Source organism: Pseudophryne corroboree, chromosome 2, assembly GCF_028390025.1.
Source record: "Pseudophryne corroboree isolate aPseCor3 chromosome 2, aPseCor3.hap2, whole genome shotgun sequence".
Lineage (NCBI taxonomy): Eukaryota > Metazoa > Chordata > Amphibia > Anura > Myobatrachidae > Pseudophryne > Pseudophryne corroboree.
The window spans coordinates 357,401,903-357,422,583 of NC_086445.1; the positions used below are offsets into that span (position 1 = coordinate 357,401,903).

Here is a 20,681-nt window from a genome sequence, read left to right on the forward strand (position 1 = left end):
TTGGCGAAAATATGTCGCGTGGTGCGAGGATCGGAGTGTTCCGACGGAGGAATTTCAACTGGGTCGTTTCCTACATTTCCTACAATCAGGATTGTCTAGGGGTCTCAAATTGAGATCTATTAAGGTTCAAATTTCGGCCCTGTCAATATTCTTCCAAAAAGAATTGGCCTCAGTTCCTGAGGTACAGACTTTTGTTAAAGGAGTACTGCATATACAGCCTCCTGTGGTGCCTCCGGTGGCACCGTGGGATCTAAATGTAGTTTTAGATTTCCTCAAATCCCATTGGTTTGAACCATTGAAAAAGGTGGATTTTAAATATCTCACATGGAAAGTGACTATGTTACTGGCCCTGGCTTCCGCCAGGAGAGTATCTGAATTGGCGGCTTTATCTTATAAAAGCCCTTATCTAATCTTCCATTCGGATAGGGCAGAACTGAGGACTCGTCCGCATTTTCTCCCTAAGGTGGTATCAGCGTTTCACCTGAACCAACCTATTGTGGTGCCTGCGGCCACTGGCGACTTGGAGGACTCCAAGTTGTTGGACGTTGTCAGAGCCTTAAAAATATACATTTCAAGGACGGCTGAAGTCAGAAAATCTGACTCGCTGTTGATACTATATGCACCCAACAAGTTGGGTGCCCCTGCTTCTAAGCAGACGATTGCTCGTTGGATTTGTAACACAATTCAACTTGCTCATTCTGTGGCAGGCCTGCCACAGCCTAAATCTGTTAAGGCCCATTCCACAAGGAAGGTGGGCTCATCTTGGGCGGCTGCCCGAGGGGTCTCGGCATTACAATTCTGCCGAGCAGCTACGTGGTCGGGGGAAAACACGTTTGTAAAATTCTACAAATTTGATACCCTGGCAAAAGAGGACTTGGAATTCTCTCATTCGGTGCTGCAGAGTCATCCGCACTCTCCCGCCCGTTTGGGAGCTTTGGTATAATCCCCATGGTCCTTTCAGGAACCCCAGCATCCACTTAGGACGATAGAGAAAATAAGAATTTACTTACCGATAATTCTATTTCTCGGAGTCCGTAGTGGATGCTGGGCGCCCATCCCAAGTGCGGATTATCTGCAATACTGTACATAGTTATTGTTAACAAATTCGGGTTATATTGTTAAGGAGCCATCTTTAAGAGGCTCTTTCTGTTATCATACTGTTAACTGGGTTTAGATCACAAGTTGTACGGTGTGATTGGTGTGGCTGGTATGAGTCTTACCCGGGATTCAAATTGCCTCCCTTATTGTGTACGCTCGTCCGGGCACAGTACCTAACTGGAGTCTGGAGGAGGGTCATAGGGGGAGGAGCCAGTGCACACCACCTGATCTGGTAAAAGCTTTACTTTTTTGTGCCCTGTCTCCTGCGGAGCCGCTATTCCCCATGGTCCTTTCAGGAACCCCAGCATCCACTACGGACTCCGAGAAATAGAATTATCGGTAAGTAAATTCTTATTATATACATACACACACACGCACATACATCTCCAAGAGTTTAGACTATGAATGTTAATATCTTAGATTTCTAAATGTCTGGTTTGTGTTTTGGTTAGCTATTGTTAATTGATTTTCTAACAGCTACGGTTCCTGGGTATTGTCTCTTCGTTTGTTTTTGTCTTCAGGTGAGACAATGACAATCCAGTACTCATTGTTTTAAATAGAAACTCAGCTATCCTAGTAAACAAAGGTGTTTGCCTTCTTCATAGAATTTCAAAGCTTAGTGTAAATAAGGCCATTGTATTTTAGTCTCTGGGAGTTTTAATTTATGTGTAACTGATCTCCATGCTATTTAGAAGAAAAAGCAGACAGTGTGGGATTTATACAATATATATATATATTAGATTTATGATAGGTCTTTGTGGCTTTTCCATGAGAGTACAAATTCCACTGTAATTACTCATACCACGCTCTAATGCGCAGGACCGCGGGAGCGACCATACGCCATTTGCGAATATGTGCACGCACAGCCGAACATGCACGCACACGGAGGCCACCTATGTGGTGTTTGTATGTAATGTGTGTTTTGTAATATTTTCTGACTTCGACACTTCTTTCCATATGTACTTAATTATTCGTGTAATGCCAACATTTTTTTTTTTATTAACTTAAACAGGTATTTACAAGAGAGTGCATGAGTCATTATCTCAGAGTGTTCAACTTTCTCTGGCGTGCAAAGAGGATGGAATACATTCTAACAGACATTTGGAAAGGACATATGTGCAATGCAAAGTTATTAAAAAGCATGCCAGGTAAAGTATGCTGTGGAGAAAGTGCCAGTATACCTATTAATAATTTTTTGCTCCCGTTGCATAAAACCTTCTATGACCCCTTTCCTCTTTTGTCTTGTGTAAAGTTACTGCCCGATTACTACAGTCCCTCTCTTTAAGCTGAAATGCATTACCTTTATTTATTTTATTTTTTATTATGCCATTGATTATCTTATTATAAACTTGGTTCTGATTTAAAATTTTCCACTCGCACCTCCTTGTGTCTCTTCATAGTGAAAATACCAACTCTTCTTTTCAGAGGTGATTCACCTAAGGAACTTTTATGGTTTGAAAAGCATTTTTGTCTGAAGGAGACTCTAGGTATTAGTTATGTATGACAAAAACCGCAACATTTATGCATGTGGGAAGGGGGGAGCAGTATGATTTACTGTTACAGGTGGGTTAAGTTCGCGGAGACCCAGATGGGTGGATTCCCAGAAAAGTACTTCAACAAACAACTTGAATATATAAAAACATTGTATGAATTTATTGTATACTTAGCTAAGATTATTGATCAATTCGGCAATACAGCAATCCCATCAGCATACTCATGAACCTCTCCCTCTACATCTAGAGGCTGAGTTACAGTTGTGCTCATAGGTTTACATACCCTAGCAGAATTTGTGATTTTCTGTCCATTTGTCAGAGAATATGAATGATAACTCACAAACTTTTCTTTCACTCATGGTTAGTGGTTGGGTGAAGCCATTTATTGTCAAACAACTGTGTTTACTCTTTTTAAATCATAATGACAACAGAAACTACTGAAATGACCCTGATCAAAAGTTTACATACCACAGTTCTTAATACCGTGTATTGCCCCCTTTAACATCAATGACAGCTTGAAGTTTTTTTGTGGTACAGTAGTTGTGGATGAGGCTCTTTATTTTTCTGAGATGGTAAAGCTGTCTATTCTTCTTGGCAAAAAGCCTCCAGTTCCTGTAAATTCTTGGGTTGTCTTGCATGAACTGCACGTTTGAGATCTCCACAGAGTGGCTCTATGATATTGAGGTCAGGAAACTGAGATGGCCACTCCAGAACCTTCACTTTATTCTGCTGTAGCCAATGACAGGTCGACTTAGCCTTGTGTTTTGAATCATTGTCATGTTGGAATGTCCAAGTACGTCCCATGCTGAGGAGTGCAAATTTTCCTCTAGTATTTTCTGATAACATGCTGCATTCATCTTGCCATCAATTTTGACCAAGTTTCCATTGTCTTTGTTGCTCACACAGCCCCAAAGCATCAGCGATCCACCTCCGTGTTTCACAGTAGGAATGGTGTACCTTTCATCATAGGCCTTGTTGACTCCTCTCCAAACGTAACGTTTATGGTTGTGGCCAAAAAGTTCAATTTTGGTCTCATCACTCCAAATGACTTTGTTCCAGAAGTTTTGAGGCTTGTCTCTGTGCTATTTGGAGTATTGTAAGCCGGATGCTTTGTGGCATTTGCGTAGTAATGGCTTTCTTCTGGCGACTCGACCGTGCAGCCCATTTTTCTTCAAATGCCTCCGTATTGTGCATCTTGAACAACCACACCACTTTCTCATACGTCCTAGAGGATGCTTGGGTCCACTTCAGTACCATGGGGTATAGACTGTTCTGCAGGAGCCATGGGCACTAGTGTGAACTGGCTCCTCCCTCTATGCCCCTCCTCCAGACCTCAGTTTAGAAAATTGCCCATGCAGACTTGTCGCACTTCAGTGGAGCTCTACTGAGTTTCACTGAAAGACTTTGTTAGGTTTTTTATTTTCAGGGAGACTGCTGGCAACAGCCTCCCTGCTTCGTGGGACTTAAGGGGAAGAAGTAGGATCCAACTTCCTAAAGAGTTTCATGGCTCTGCTTCTTGCTGACAGGACACCATGAGCTCCTGAAGGGTATTGAACACTAGCTGCGGCTATGCGCTCACTCCCACAGCACGCTGTCTCCCCCCTAACAGAGCCAGAAGTCAGAAGACGCATGAGTGTTATAACCGGAGATCTGCAAGAGGGACCTCCGGACATCGTGATGGCTCAAGGTACCGCGCAGCGAGCGTGAACGCTGCGCGGCCATGCTATCATACACAGCGGGGGGGAGGGGGCGGCGGCGCCCTGGACAGCGTGAAAACCTACTCTAACTGGCGATAAGTAGCATATTGGGACGTGGCACAAGCCTACACCCCCACCAGTATAAATATTTCAGTGAATAAGTCTGAGGGGAAACGTGCCATTACTTCTCAGTCAGCCAGCACTCTGCTCAGTGCCATTTTCTCCAAGCAAGCTGCAGGGGAAGAAAACGCTGGTCCTCATCCACTTCTGAACCAAGTATCCGGGTGCAAATAAGGTTGGGCACAGTGTAAATTGGTGCTGTATTGTAAATTTGACATTATAAAAGCGCTACAGGTTTCTGTGGACATTTTATATTACACAGGGATTTTATCACTAGCGCTGAGTTGTGAGCTGGCAAATCTTCTCTGTGTCCCTTTGACAGATTTTACTGTGGGTCTGTCCTTATAAGTACCGGTGTGCCTGGTGTGTTTATGCATGTGTTTGACATGTCTGAGGCAAGGAGCTCTTCCCCTGAGGGAGCCATTTTAGGGACACAGACTTGTAATGTGGTGGCGCTGCCGGCAAACCACGAGCCTGAATGGGTGAAAGAGTTACGTGATAGTGTGAATCATATCAGTAAGAGATTGGATAAGTCTGAGTCTCACGCAGAAACCCGGAGAAAATCCGTGGAAGATGTGGTTTTTAATAGTTCTGCCCTTTCATCCACATAAGAAGTCATTTGCACAAATAGTACAAACTGATACCGACACGGACTCTGATTCCTGTGTCTAAACTAGTGATTCTAGGGGAATAGATCCATAATTAGCGAAAAACATTCAGTATATGATTGTTGCTATAAAGGAGGTCTTAGAAGTTACGGAGGCCCCTCCTTTACCTCAGGAGAAGGCTTATTTTTTATAAGGAAAAGAAAATTAATGTAACTTTCTCTGACGTCCTAAGTGGATGCTGGGGACTCCGTCAGGACCATGGGGATTAGCGGCTCCGCAGGAGACAGGGCACAAAAGTAAAAGCTTTAGGATCAGGTGGTGTGCACTGGCTCCTCCCCCTATGACCCTCCTCCAAGCCTCAGTTAGATTTTTGTGCCCGGCCGAGAAGGGTGCAATCTAGGTGGCTCTCCTAAAGAGCTGCTTAGAGTAAAAGTTTGTTAGGTTTTTTATTTTCAGTGAGTCCTGCTGGCAACAGGCTCACTGCTACGAGGGACTTAGGGGAGAGAAGTGAACTCACCTGCGTGCAGGATGGATTGGCTTCTTAGGCTACTGGACACCATTAGCTCCAGAGGGAGTCGGAACACAGGTCTCACCCTGGGGTTCGTCCCGGAGCCGCGCCGCCGACCCCCCTTGCAGATGCCGAAAAGTGAAGAGGTCCAGAAACGGCGGCAGAAGACTCTTCAGTCTTCATAAGGTAGCGCACAGCACTGCAGCTGTGCGCCATTGTTGTCAGCACACTTCATAGCAGCGGTCACTGAGGGTGCAGGGCGCTGGGGGGGGGCGCCCTGGGCAGCAATGATAGTACCTTATTCTGGCTAAAAATACATCACATATAGCCCCTGGGGGCTATATGGATGTATTTAACCCCTGCCAGGTCTCAGAAAAACGGGAGAAGAAGCCCGCCGAAAAGGGGGCGGGGCCTATTCTCCTCAGCACACAGCGCCATTTTCCCTCACAGAAATGCTGGTGGGAAGGCTCCCAGGCTCTCCCCTGCACTGCACTACAGAAACAGGGTTAAAACAGAGAGGGGGGGCACTTATTACTTATTTGGCGATATGTATATATATATATTAAAATGCTATAAGGGAAAAACACTTATATAAAGGTTGTCCCTGTATAATTATAGCGTTTTTGGTGTGTGCTGGCAAACTCTCCCTCTGTCTCCCCAAAGGGCTAGTGGGGTCCTGTCCTCTATCAGAGCATTCCCTGTGTGTGTGCTGTGTGTCGGTACGTGTGTGTCGACATGTATGAGGACGATGTTGGTGAGGAGGCGGAGCAATTGCCTGAAATGGTGATGTCACTCTCTAGGGAGTCGACACCGGAATGGATGGCTTATTTAAGGAATTACGTGATAATGTCAACACGCTGCAAGGTCGGTTGACGACATGAGACGGCCGGCAAACAAATTAGTACCTGTCCAGGCGTCTCAAACACCGTCAGGGGCTGTAAAACGCTCATTTACCTCAGTCGGTCGACACAGACACGGACACTGACTCCAGTGTCGACGGTGAAGAAACAAACGTATTTTCCTTTAGGGCCACACGTTACATGTTAAGGGCAATGAAGGAGGTGTTACATATTTCTGATACTACAAGTACCACAAGAAGGGTATTATGTGGGGTGTGAAAAAACTACCTGTAGTTTTTCCTGAATCAGATAAATTAAATGAAGTGTGTGATGATGCGTGGGTTTCCCCCGATAGAAAATTATTGGCGGTATACCCTTTCCCGCCAGAAGTTAGGGCGCGTTGGGAAACACCCTTTAGGGTGGATAAGGCGCTCACACGCTTATCAAAACAAGTGGCGGTACCGTCTCTAGATAGGGCCGCCCTCAAGGAGCCAGCTGAGAGGCTGGAAAATATCCTAAAAAGGTATATACACACATACTGGTGTTATACTGCGACCAGCGATCGCCTCAGCCTGGATGTGCAGCGCTGGGGTGGCTTGGTCGGATTCCCTGACTGAAAATATTGATACCCTTGACAGGGACAGTATTTTATTGACTATAGAGCATTTAAAGGATGCATTTCTATATATGCGAGATGCACAAAGGGATATTTGCACTCTGGCATCAAGAGTAAGTGCGATGTCCATATCTGCCAGAAGATGTTTATGGACATGACAGTGGTCAGGTGATGCAGATTCCAAACGGCACATGGAAGTATTGCCGTATAAAGGGGAGGAGTTATTTGGGGTCGATCCATCGGACCTGGTGGCCTCGGCAACAGCTGGAAAATCCACCTTTTTTACCCCAAATCACATCTCAGCAGAAAAAGACACCGTCTTTTCAGCCTCAGTCCTTTCGTCCCCATAAGGGCAAGCGGGCAAAAGGCCAGTCATATCTGCCCAGGGATAGAGGAAAGGGAAGAAGACTGCAGCAGGCAGCCCATTCCCAGGAACAGAAGCCCTCCACAGCTTCTGCCAAGTCCTCAGCATGACGCTGGGGCCGTACAAGCGGACTCAAGTGCGGTGGGGGGTCGTCTCAAGAGTTTCGGCGCGTAGTGGGCTCACTCGCAAGTGGACCCCTGGATCCTACAAGTAGTATCCCAGGGGTACAGACTGGAAATTCGAGACGTCTCCCCCTCGCAGGCTCCTGCGTCTTCCTCCGACAGGGAGGCAGTATTGGAAACAATTCACAAGCTGTATTCCCAGCAGGTGATAATCAAAGTACCCCTCCTACAACAAGGAAAGGGGTATTATTCCACACTATATTGTGGTACTGAAGCCAGACGGCTCGGTGAGACCTATTCTAAATGGGAAATCTTTGAACACTTACATACAAAGGTTCAAATCAAGATGGAGTCACTCAGAGCAGTGATAGCGAACCAGGAAGAAGGGGACTATATGGTGTCCCTGGACATGCTTACCTCCATGTTCCAAATTGCCCTTCTCACCAAGGGTACCTCAGGTTCGTGGTACGGAACTGTCACTATCCGTTTCAGACGCTGCCGTTTGGATTGTCCACGGCACCCCGGGTCTTTACCAAAGTAATGGCCGAAATGATGATTCTTCTTCAAAGAAAAGGCGTCTTAATTATCCCTTACTTGGACGATCTCCTGATAAGGGCAAGGTCCAGAGAACAGTTGGAAGTCGGAGTAGCACTATCTCAAGTAGTTCTACGACAGCACGGGTGGATTCTAAATATCCAAAATCGCAGCCGTTTCCGACGACACGTCTGCTGTTCCTAGGGATGGTTCTGGACACAGTCCAGAAAAAGGTGTTTCTCCCGGAGGAGAAAGCCAGGGAGTTATCCGAGCTAGTCGGGAACCTCCTAAAACCAGGAAAGGTGTCAGTGCATCATTGCACAAGAGTCCTGGGAAAAATGGTGGCTTATTACGAAGCGATTCCATTCGGCAGATTCCACGCAAGAACTTTTCAGTGGGATCTGCTGGACAAATGGTCCGGATCGCATTTTCAGATGCATCAGCGGATAACCCTATCTCCAAGGACAAGGGTGTCTCTCCTGTGGTGGTTACAGAGTGCTCATCTTCTAGAGGGCCGCAGATTCGGCATTCAGGATTGGATGCTGGTGACCACGGAGGCCAGCCTGAGAGGCTGGGGAGCAGTCACACAGGGAAAAAATTTCCAGGGAGTGTGATCAAGTCTGGAGATTTTTCTCCACATAAATATACTGGAGCTAAGGGCAATTTACAATGCTCTAAGCTTAGCAAGACCTCTGCTTCAAGGTCAGCCGGTATTGATCCAGTGGGACAACATCACGGCAGTCGCCCACGTAAACAGACAGGGCGGCACAAGAAGCAGGAGGGCAATGGCAGAAACTGCAAGGATTTTTCGCTGGGCGGAAAATCATGTGATAGCACTGTCAGCAGTGTTCATTCCGGGAGTGGACAACTGGGAAGCAGACTTCCTCAGCAGGCACAACCTCCACCCGGGAGAGTGGGGACTTCATCGGGAAGTCTTCCACATGATTGTGAACCGTTGGAAAAGACCAAAGGTGGACATGATGGCGTCCCGCCTGAACAAAAAACTGGACAAGTATTGCGCCAGGTCAAAAGACCCTCAGGCAATAGCTGTGGACGTTCTGGTAACACCGTGGGTGTACCAGTCGGTGTATGTCTTCCCTCCTCTGCTTCTCATACCCAAGGTATTGAGAATTATAAGACGTAGAGGAGTAAGAACTATACTCGTGGCTCCGGATTGGCCAAGAAGGACTTGGTACCCGGAACTTCAAGATATGCTCACAGAGGACTCATGGCCTCTGCCGCTAAGAAGGGACTTGCTTCAGCAAGTACCATGTCTGTTCCAAGACTTACCGCGGCTGCGTTTGACGGCATGGCGGTTGAACGCCGGATCCTAAGGGAAAAAGGCATTCCGGAAGAGGTCATTCCTACCCTGGTCAAAGCCAGGAAGGAGGTGACCGCACAACATTATCACCACATGTGGCGAAAATATGTTGCGTGGTGTGAGGCCAGGAAGGCCCCATGAAGAAATTTCAACTCGGTCGTTTCCTGCATTTCCTGCAAACAGGAGTGTCTATGGGCCTCAAATTGGGGTCCATTAAGGCTCAAATTTCGGCCCTGTCGATTTTCTTCCAGAAAGAATTGGCTTCAGTTCCTGAAGTCCAGAAGTTTGTCAAGGGAGTACTGCATATACAACCCCCTTTTGTGCCTCCAGTGGCACTGTGGGATCTCAACGTAGTTCTGGGATTCCTAAAATCACATTGGTTTAAACCGCTCAAATCTGTGGATTTGAAATATCTCACAGGGAAAGTGACCATGCTGTTGGCCCTGGCCTCGGCCAGGCGAGTGTCAGAATTGGCGGCGTTTGTCTCAAAAAAGCCCATATCTGATTGTCCATTCGGACAGGGCAGAGCTGCGGACTCATCCCCAGTTTCTCCCTAAGGTGGTGTCAGTGTTTCACCCGAACCAGCTTATTGTGGTACCTGCGGCTACTAGGGACTTGGAGGACTCCGAGTTGCTAGATGTTGTCAGGGCCCTGAAAATATAGTTTCCAGGATGGCTGGAGTCAGGAAAACTGACTTGCTGTTATCCTGTATGCACCCAACAAACTGGGTGCTCTTGCTTCTAAGCAGACGATTGCTAGTTGGATGTGTAGTACAATTCAGCTTGCACATTCTGTGGCAGGCCTGCCACAGCCAAAATATGTAAATGCCCATTCCACAAGGAAGGTGGGCTCATCTTGGGCGGCTGCCCGAGGGGTCTCGGCTTTACAACTTTGCCGAGCTGATACTTGGTCAGGGGCACACCCTGACTGAGGGGGACCTGGAGTTCTCTCATTCGGTGCTGCAGAGTCATCCGCACTCTCCCGCCCGTTTGGGAGCTTTGGTATAATCCCCATGGTCCTGACGGAGTCCCCAGCATCCACTTAGGACGTCAGAGAAAATAAGAATTTACTTACCGATAATTCTATTTCTCGTAGTCCGTAGTGGATGCTGGGCGCCCATCCCAAGTGCGGATTGTCTGCAATACTTGTACATAGTTATTGTTACAAAAATCGGGTTATTATTGTTGTGAGCCATCTTTTCAGAGGCTCCGCTGTTATCATGCTGTTAACTGGGTTCAGATCACAGGTTGTACAGTGTGATTGGTGTGGCTGGTATGAGTCTTACCCGGGATTCAAAATCCTTCCTTATTGTGTACGCTCGTCCGGGCACAGTATCCTAACTGAGGCTTGGAGGAGGATCATAGGGGGAGGAGCCAGTGCACACCACCTGATCCTAAAGCTTTTACTTTTGTGCCCTGTCTCCTGCGGAGCCGCTAATCCCCATGGTCCTGACGGAGTCCCCAGCATCCACTACGGACTACGAGAAATAGAATTATCGGTAAGTAAATTCTTATTTTTCCGCCTTCACATGAGCTGAACACTCTCTTTGAGGGAGTGTGGGCAAACCCTGAAAAGAAATTTCAGATTTCCAAAAGAATTCAGGCTGCTTATCCTTTCCCGGCAGAGGACAGGAAAAGGTGGGAGTCACCCCCCGTTTTAGACAGTGCCCTATCACGATTAACAAAAAAGGTGATTCTTCCGGCACGTGGGACGGCTTCACTAAAGGAGCCGGCAGACCGCAAGTTAGAGACTACGTTGAAATCTATTTGTGGCCATTGAGACACTACTCAGGCCTACCATTGCCTCTGCGTGGGTGAGTAGTGCCATTGAAAAGTGGGCAGAAAACTTGTCATCAGAAATTGACACAATAGATCGAGACGAGATTCTCCTAACATTAGGTCATATCAAAGACGCTGCTGCGTACATGCTAGAAGCCATGAAAGATATTGGGCTCTTGGGATCAAAAGCCGCTACCATGGCAGTCTCATCTCGGAGGGCATTGTGGATTCGCCAATGGAATGCTGTCGCAGATTCCAAAAGGAATATGGAGGCTCTCCCGTATAAAGGTGAGGCCTTGTTTGGAGATGAGCTGGATGCTTTAGTTTCTGCGGCTACCGCAGGTAAGTCGACATTCTTGCCTTATGCTCCTGCGCCGGCGAAAAAGACACATCACTCTCAGATGCAGTCCTTTCGTCCCATTAGATACAAAAAGGTTAAAGGTTCCCCTTTCTTTGCAGGTAGAGGAAGGGGAAGAGGAAAAGATAGTCCACAGCGTCTCCAGGATCTCAGGAGCAGAAATCAACCCTTGCTTCTGCCTAATCTGCAGCATGACGCTGGGGCTCCCTTGTGGGAGTCCGCTCAGGTGGGGGCACGTCTGAAACTTTTCAGTCAGTTCTGGGTTCAGTCGGGCCTGGACCAATGGTTCTTACAAATTGTGTCCCACGGGTACAAGCTGGAGTTTCATGGTATTCCCCCATGCCGATATTTCAAATCGGCCTTACCAGCTACTCTCCCAGACAGGGAAGTAGTAGCAGCCGCAATACAAAAATTATGTCAGGATCAAGTCATTGTCCTGGTTCCCTTATCACAACTGGGAAAAGGGTTTTATTCAAGCCTCTTCATAGTTCTGAAGCCGGACGGCTCGGTCAAACCAATACTAAACCTGAAGTCTCTGAATCTCTACCTAAAAAGGTTCAAGTTCAAGATGGAATCTCTGAGGGCAGTGATTTCCAGTCTGGAGGAAGGGGATTTCATGGTTTCATTGGACATAAAAGATGCCTACTTACATGTTCCCATTTATCCTCCGCATCAGGCTTATCTGAGATTCGCAATACAGGATGGTCATTACCAATTTCAGACGTTGCCGTTCGGACTCTCCACGGCACCGAGGGTGTTCACCAAGGTGATGGCTGAAATGATGGTCCTCCTTCGACAGAAAGGAGTCAATATAATTCCTTACCTGGATGTACTCCTGATTAAAAGCGAGGTCCAGGGAAAGGTTGGTGCAGAACATTGCACTCTCCCTGACAGTACTTCAACAACACGGTTGTTCATAAGTTTTCCAAAGTCACAGTTGGAACCGACGACAAGATTGTCCTTTCTGGGAATGATACTGGACACAGAAGTACAAAGGGTATTTCTTCCAGTAGAAAAGGCTCTGGAAATCCAGAGAATGGTCAAACATATTCTGAGACCAACAAGGGTATCGATTCATCATTGCATTCGGTTGTTGGGAAAGATGGCAGCGCCTACGAGGCCATACAGTTTGGCCGATTCCATGCCAGAGTATTCCAGTGGGACCTGTTGGACAAGTTGTCCGGATCCCACCTACACATGCACCAGAGGATAATCCTGTCATCCAAAGCCAGAATTTCGCTCCTGTGGTGGCTGCACAGTTCTCACCTACTAGAGGGACGCAGGTTCAGGATTCAGGACTGGGTCCTAGTAACCACGGATGCAAGTCTCCGAGGCTGGGGAGTAGTCACACAGGGGAAAGCTTCTAAGGAAGATGGTCAAGTCAAGAAACCGGTCTTCACATAAACGTTCTGGAGTTGAGAGCCGTTTACAACGGCCTTCTACAAGCAGTACATCTTCTTCAAGATCAGCCCTTACAGATCCAGACAGACAATGTAACAGCAGTAGCGTACATAAACCGTCAGGGCGGAACAAAAAGCAGAGCGGCAATGGCAGAGATGACAAAGATCCTCCTCTGGGCAAAAAGGCATGCAAGAACTCTGTCGGCAATCTTCATTCCGGGAGTGGACAACTGGGAAGCAGACACGATCTCCATCCAAATAGATAATATAACAAAATACAGCGCTATATACAAGATGCTACAATTAAATAAATTTAATGACTAAAAAGTGTTAAAATTGAGCAATAATTGAGAAAAAAATTATATTAATATCTCACATAGTCAATTAAAGACCAATTGGACATGAAATACACTCCTTAGGCAGCAATAGAGTCCATTTAGTATTTAGGATATAGAGTCTATGGCCAAAAGCAGGACTGATGTGATAATTTCGCCCAAGTGTGTTCCAATGCAGGGATCCGAGATTGTGATCCTTATTGATAAAATGGATTCTGGTTCACAGTCTGTGGAGATGACACTGAAAAAACCTACACGCTGTTTTCCAATTAGGAGTATCCTGATAGATGGTGGCTTGCGGGACCATAGAAGATGAAGGATCCTGGTTCACTTTCAGCAGCCGATGGGTCGTCCTGAATTTGAGTCCTGCAGTAGGGATGCCTTAGGAGGAGTTCAGTGGTCTAAAGCAAAGTTCACTGACGCGTTTCGCTGCTATCAACAGCTTTATCAAAGGGTACGATCTACATCCAGGAAAATGGGGCCTCCACCAAGAAGTCTTTGCGGAGGTGACAGGTCTTTGGGAGTTCCTCGAGTAGACATGATGGCATCTCGTCTTAACAAGAAGCTTCAGAGATATTGTTCCAGGTCGAGAGAGCCTCAAGCAATATCAGTGGATGCACTGGTGACCCAGTGGGGGTTTCGGTCAGTGTATGTCTTCACTCCGCTTCTGCTGATTCCAAAAGTTCTCAAGATCGTAAGAAGGGTTCAAGCGATCCTCATTGTCCCACACAGGCCAAAGAGGGCTTGGTATCCAGATTTTCAGGAGTTACTCATAGAAAATCATCGGCCTCTTCCTCTTCGCGAGGACCTGCTGATGCAGGGGCCGTGCGTGTATAAGGACTTACCGCGGCTACGTTTAACTGCATGGCTGTTGAGCACCTGATCCTAGCCCGAAAGGGTAGTCCAAAAGAAGTCATTCCCACACTAATTCAGGAAAGGAGTAACGTTTAAGCATTACCACCGTATTTGGAAAAAATGTGTCTTGGTGTGAATCCAAGAAGGCTCCAACGGAAGATTTTCAGTTAGGACAGTTTCACCATTTTCTACAGGCAGGTGTGGGTGCGGGCCTACGATTGGGTTCAATGAAGGTCCAGATTTCGGCCTTGTCCGTTTTCTTTCAGAAACAAATGGCCTCCCTTCCAGAAGTTCAGACGTTTGTGAAAGGGGTTCTGCACATCCAACCTCCATTTGTGCCCCCTGTGGCACCATGGGATCTTAACGTGGTGTTGCAGTTCCTTCAGTCGGATTGATTTGAACCTCTACAGGAGATATAGTTGAAGTTTCTCACTTGGAATAGTGGTCATGCTGTTGGCCTTGGCATGCGCAAGGAGGGTGTCTGAGTTAGGGGCCTTGTCTCACAAGAGCCCTTACTTGATCTACCATGAAGATAGGGCTGAGTTGCGAACTCGTCAACAATTTCTTCCAAAGGTGGTTTCTTCATTCCATATAAACCAACCTATAGTGGTGCAGTGGCTACTGACACCTTCGCTGCATCAAAGTCTCTGGATGTGGTCAGAGCTTTGAAAATTTATGTCGCAAGAACGATTCGGATACGGAAAACAGAGGCTCTGTTTGACCTGTATGCTCCCAACAAGATTGGGTGTCCTGCTTCTAAGCAGACCATTGCGCGCTGGATCAGAGGTACGATTCAGCACGCTCATTCGACGGCAGAATTGCCGTTACCGAATTCGGTGAATGCCCATTCTACTAGAAAGGTGGGCTCATCCTGGGCGGCTGCCCGGGGATGGTCTCGGCTTTACAACTTTGTAGAGCAGCTACTTGGTCAGGGGCAAACACGTTTGCGAAATTTTACAATTTTGACACCTTGCCCGATGAGGACCTCAAGTTTGGTCAATCGGTGCTGCAGGGTCATCCGCACTCTCCCGCCCGTACTGGAGCTTTGGTATAACCCCATGGTACTGAAGTGGACCCCAGCATCCTCTATGACATATGAGAAAACAGGATTTTATTACCTACCGGTAAATCCTTTTCTCCTAGTCCGTAGAGGATGCTGGGCACCCGACCAAGTGAGTACTTTACCTGCAGTAGTTGGTTTGTTGTAGTTACACAGGTGTTGTGTTGCAATTATTTTCAGCATGTTGCTGCAATTGTTCATGCCCGTTGGCATGTGTTATGTTGAATGCCAGTTGTGCGGCGTGGTTGAAGTGTGAGCTGGTGTGAATCTCACCATTAACTTTAAAGTTAATCCTTTCCTCGAAATGTCCGTCTCCCTGGGCACAGTTCCTATACTGACTTCTGGAGGAGGGGCATAGAGGGAGTTGCCAGTTCACACTCTGGAAAAGTCTTAAAGTGCCCATGGCTCCTGCGGAACCGTCTATACCCCATTGTACTAAAGTGGACCCCGGCATCCTCTACGGACTAGGAGAAAAGGATTTACCGTTGGGTATTAAAATCCTGTTTTTTTTTTTTCTTCAGAGAGTCCTGTATTTCAGCTGAAGTTATTTGTGGATTTTTCTTTGCATTCCGAACAATTTTCCTGGAAGTTGTGGCTGAAATTTTTGTTGGTCTACCTGGCCGTGATTTGGTTTCCACAGAATCCTTCATTTTCCACTTCTTAATTTGAGTTTGAACACTGCTGATTGGCATTCTCAATTGCTTGGATATCTTTTTATATCCTTTTCCTGTTTTATACAGTTCAATTACCTTTTCCTGCAGATCATTTGGCAATTCTTTTGCTTTCCCCATGACTTAGAATCCAGACACGTCAGTGCAGCACTGGATGAAAGATGCAAGGGTCTTTCAGGAGTCCAGAAACTCACTGACCTTTTATACACACACACTGATTACAAGCAAACATATCACAGGTGAGGATGGTTACCTTTTGTAGCCATTCAAACCCGTTTGTGTCAACTTGTGTGCATGTTATCAGGTCAAAATCTCCAGGGTATGTAAACGTTTGATCAGGGTCATTTGGGTAGTTTCTGTTGTCATTATGATTTAAAAAGAGTAAACATAGTTGTTTGACAATCAATGGCATCACCCAACCACTAACCATGAGTGAAAGAAAAGTTTGTGAGTTTTCATTCATATTCTCTGACAAATGGGCAGAAAATCACAAATTCTGCTAGGGTATGTAAACTTATGAGCACAACTGTTTATTCTGATCATCCATGCACTTCTGCAGTCAGTGGTTCATCCAGGCTGTTTAGGCTACTGAACCACCCGAAGGTAACATATTTATAGTCAGTGTTCGCAAAAACGCGCTATAGCGCGTTTTTTACCCGGTATTGATGTTCAGGGACTCACTTTTCCAACATGCGCGAGTCCTCTGGGACGCGCTCCGCTGCAGCCAATCCCTAGCCTGGCAGATTGATTGGCGTGACGGCACGGCGCCGGCGGCAGGCTTTAAAAACAGGAGGTGGAGCCTTGCCGCCAGTCAGGACATGATAGAGCAGCTCCGTGGCAGCGATCCTCTGTGACAGTGGGTAACAGTCGGCTGGGGAGGGGGTTTGGCTTCTGAGTGCTGCCAGTGGTCCGTGGCCAGGGAGAGAGGGGTCGGGTGCTCCGCGATCTCATGGTAGAGATTAGCTTTAAGCGGTTACAAGTGGCATGGGGAGAGGGGGGCTGTCTGTTCCCGCGGTGGGGGCTGGTTCAGGGACGGCATTACAATGAGTCTCACTGACTCATTAAATGCCGCGACCAGCGCTGCGCCTGTTCGCCCGCCCACCACCAGTGCCCACCAGCCCGTGTGTTAAGACGGCCACTGCACAGCCAGTCACTCGTGTCCTGTCTCCCGACCAGTAAAAGGTCCGCTCTCCTTCTCCCACTCAAATGCTGCCTGTGTCTTACTGTACTTATTTTACTAATCTAAACTCCCCCTCTATTGTGCGGACACGGACACCGGGCTGGAAGGGGAGGACTGGGGCCGCTCTCTCAGCCCTTGCCTACTTCTATTACACCCCTGCATACCTCCCAACTTTCAAGGATTGCCAAGAGGGACTTCGGCGCCCAGCGCCGAAAAGGGGGCGTGTCTACATAAAATAGGCGTGGCTTTGCATAAAGGGGCGTGGCCTCGCGGCAATTCCGCGATCGCAAGCCACGGCCCCCGTTCTGGTTACTATAGCCCATGGGGGCATAGCCAGCGCTCAGTGAGCTGCTGGCATGCCCCCAGTACCTCTGTCTCCATGAATAGACGCTGTGTGCACATGCGCACAGCGTCTATTCACTCTGCTCTGCTGTGAGTGCAAGAGCCTCCCAACTGTCCCTCCCCCCCCCCCCCCCCCCCCCCCACCGTGGGACACTGCTGCCCACAGGTGGGACAGCGGGACCATCTCGCGAAAATCGGGACAGTTGGGAGGTATGCTCCTGTCCTGACCGTCCCCAGCGCCAAAAGTCCGTCGGAGGAATGTGCAGAGGCACTGGCAGCCATGTCCATGTACATTAACAGCCCCAGATTATATACACCACTGACTTCAAGCAATGTGACAGTAGTAGAAGCCCCTCTCTCATTCACTCCCTTTCCTCTGCCTCCATCTATCCCCTCTCTCGATCTCCCCCCTTTCTCTCTGTCCGTCTCGTTCTCTCTCTGTCCGTCTCGTTCTCTCTCTGTCCGTCTCGTTCTCTCTCTGTCCGTCTCGTTCTCTCTCTGTCCGTCTCGTTCTCTCTCTGTCCGTCTCGTTCTCTCTCTGTCCGTCTCGTTCTCTCTCTGTCCGTCTCGTTCTCTCTCTGTCCGTCTCGTTCTCTCTCTGTCCGTCTCGTTCTCTCTGCTCGTCTCCTCGTTCCCTCTCTCTCTCTCTCTGCTCGTCTCCTCGTTCCCTCTCTCTCTCTGTCCGTCTCCTCGTTCCCTCTCTCTCTGTCCGTCTCCTCGTTCCCTCTCTCTCTGTCCGTCTCCTCGTTCCCTCTCTCTGTCCGTCTCCTCGTTCCCTCTCTCTCTCTCTCTCTGTCCGTCTCCTCGTTCCCTCTCTCTCTCTGTCCGTCTCCTTGTTCCCTCTCTCTCTCTCTCTGTCCGTCTCCTCGTTCCCTCTCTCTCTCTCTCTCTGTCCGTCTCCTCGTTCCCTCTCTCTCTCTCTCTCTCTCTCCGTCTCCTCGTTCCCTCTCTCTCTGTCCGTCTCCTCGTTCCCTCTCTCTCTCTCTCTCTCTCTGTCCGTCTCCTCGTTCCCTCTCTCTCTCTCTCTCTCTCTCTGTCCGTCTCCTCGTTCCCTCTCTCTCTCTCTGTCCGTCTCCTCGTTCCCTCTCTCTCTCTCTGTCCGTCTCCTCGTTCCCTCTCTCTCTCTCTCTCTCTGTCAGTCTCCTCGTTCCCTCTCTCTCTCTCTGTCCGTCTCGTTCTCTCTGTCCGTCTCGTTCTCTCTCTGTCCGTCTCGTTCTCTTTCTGTCCGTCTCCTCGTTCCCTCTCTCTCGCTCTGTCCGTCTCCTCGTTCCCTCTTTCTCTCTCTGTCCGTCTCCTCGTTCCCTCTTTCTCTCTCTGTCCGTCTCCTCGTTCCCTCTCTCTCTCTGTCCGTCTTCTCGTTCCCTCTCTCTCTGTCCGTCTCCTCGTTCACTCTCTCTCTCTGTCCGTCTCCTCGTTCACTCTCTCTCTCTGTCCGTCTCCTTGTTCACTCTCTCTCTCTGTCCGTCTCCTCGTTCCCTCTCTCATTCCCTCTCTCTGTCTGGTTCCCTCTCTCTCCCTCTGTCCGTCTCCTTCCCTGTCTCTCTCTGTCCGTCTCGTTCCCTCTCTCTCTCTCTGTCCGTCTCGTCCCCTTTGTCTCCCCACCTCTCTCTCTCTGTCCCGCCCCCTTTCTCTGTCCGTCTCTCTTCTCTGTCACCACACTGTCAGTCTCCCCCCTCTCAGTCAGTTTCTCTCTTCCCCCTACACCCACCTCACTCTCTTCCCACTACACCCAGTGATTGCAAAATATGCGCTATAGCACGTTTTACGCACTACAAGCGGAGAGGTCTCTAAGTGACCAGTGCGTCTCTGCTAATAATACTGTTTCAATGCCTCTCTTGCCATCAAATCACCACTGGTAGCTTCTCCCCATTCAATCGCGCTGCCCGCATCTTCTCCCCATTTAAAGTGTATAAAGTGCTCTGCCTGGCTCAGTGTGTGTATAGGTGGTTCTACCTGGTGAAATGTATATAACGTGCTCTGCCTGGCGCAATGTATATAACGTGCTCTACCAGGCGCAATGTATATAACGTGCTCTGCCAGGCGCAATGTGTATAGCTGGTTATACCTGGCGCAAAGTGTATTATGTGCTTTGCCTGGCGCAAAGTGTATAACATGCTCTGCCTGGCACAATGTGTATAGGTGGTTCTGCTTGGTGCAATGTGTATAATGTGCTCTACCTGGTGCAATGTGTATAATGTGCTCTGCCTGGCACAATGTGTATAACGTGCTCTGCCTGGCACAATGTGTATAACGTGCTCTACCTGGCACAATGTGTATAACGTGCTCTGCCTGGCACAATGTGTATAACGTGCTCTGCCTGGCACAATGTGTATAACGTGCTCTGCCTGGCACAATGTGTGTAGGTGGTTCTGCTTGGTGCAATGTGTATAATGTGCTCTACCTGGTGCAATGTGTATAATGTGCTCTGCCTGGCGCAGTGTGTGTATAGGAGGTTCTACCTGGTGCAATGTGTATAAGCGGCACTACTGTGTGGTGTAATGTAAATTGGCACTATTATGTGGCCAAGCCCCTTCCCCACAAAGCCAGACGCCTAAGTTTTTGTTTTGTTGTTGTGTTTTTATATTTGAATCATTAATAAGATTAATAAGAACCTTCATTCCGATGGGACCCACAAAAGGACAGTTAGGACCCCAATTTTTAAAGGTGAGGGGTCCCTGGGACCCACTTTTTTTTCGGCTCAGCGCGATCACTATAGTGCTACTGAGCAGCCTCAGATGTGACAATACCATAAAAGGGCATAATCCTAAAGGTCACAAACTGATTGGGTTATTGACCAACAGGATATGTGATGCACAAAGTTATGTACAATACTGTATACAAAGTCCTGTTATTTACACTCGTATATAATGAACAGAATGAAGTTAGAAACACATATTTTGTATAGTCGGTATAAATTTGACATGTAATATCTCAGTATGTTTATTCATTCTGTTCTTTGTATTAGGTGCTAAAACTGCCTGAAAGCATGGGTTTAATATAAGTGAAACTTACATTTTTGGATCACTTCTGACACTCCACCTTCTGCTCTCAGGTGGTTTTGCACCATATACCTTGCAAGTTATATCTTGTATCAGTCATCATCTTTACATTTTCTATACTAGAAGAAAGTTTATCTATTAACTATATACCACATTTAATCACCAAATATAATGTTAAAAACATAAGCAAAGCATCCTTTTAGATGAAGGATTCCTATGAGCAAGTTGTTGTATTAAACCATGATATCATTCTAGATCATTGTGAGATTTCCTTTACTCCTCCTTTAACTTCGGTACTCGCTTGATATAGGCTGTCTTAGGGTAACTATTGTCTCTAAAGTCTAGCTCAATGGTTCAAGTAAAATTTCCTATAATAATGTATT

General features: G+C 47.5%; 1 protein-coding gene across 2 annotated transcripts in view; it reads left to right on the forward strand.

Annotated features, from left to right (window-relative positions):
- Positions 1-20,681, forward strand: part of TUBGCP3 (tubulin gamma complex component 3) — a 634,372-nt gene that overhangs the window by 504,141 nt on the left and 109,550 nt on the right. For both annotated transcript variants that reach the window (XM_063953156.1, XM_063953155.1), the window contains exon 17: positions 2,111-2,246. In XM_063953156.1, the coding sequence (XP_063809226.1) occupies positions 2,111-2,246 (136 nt within the window). The remainder of the gene's footprint in view (positions 1-2,110; positions 2,247-20,681) is intronic.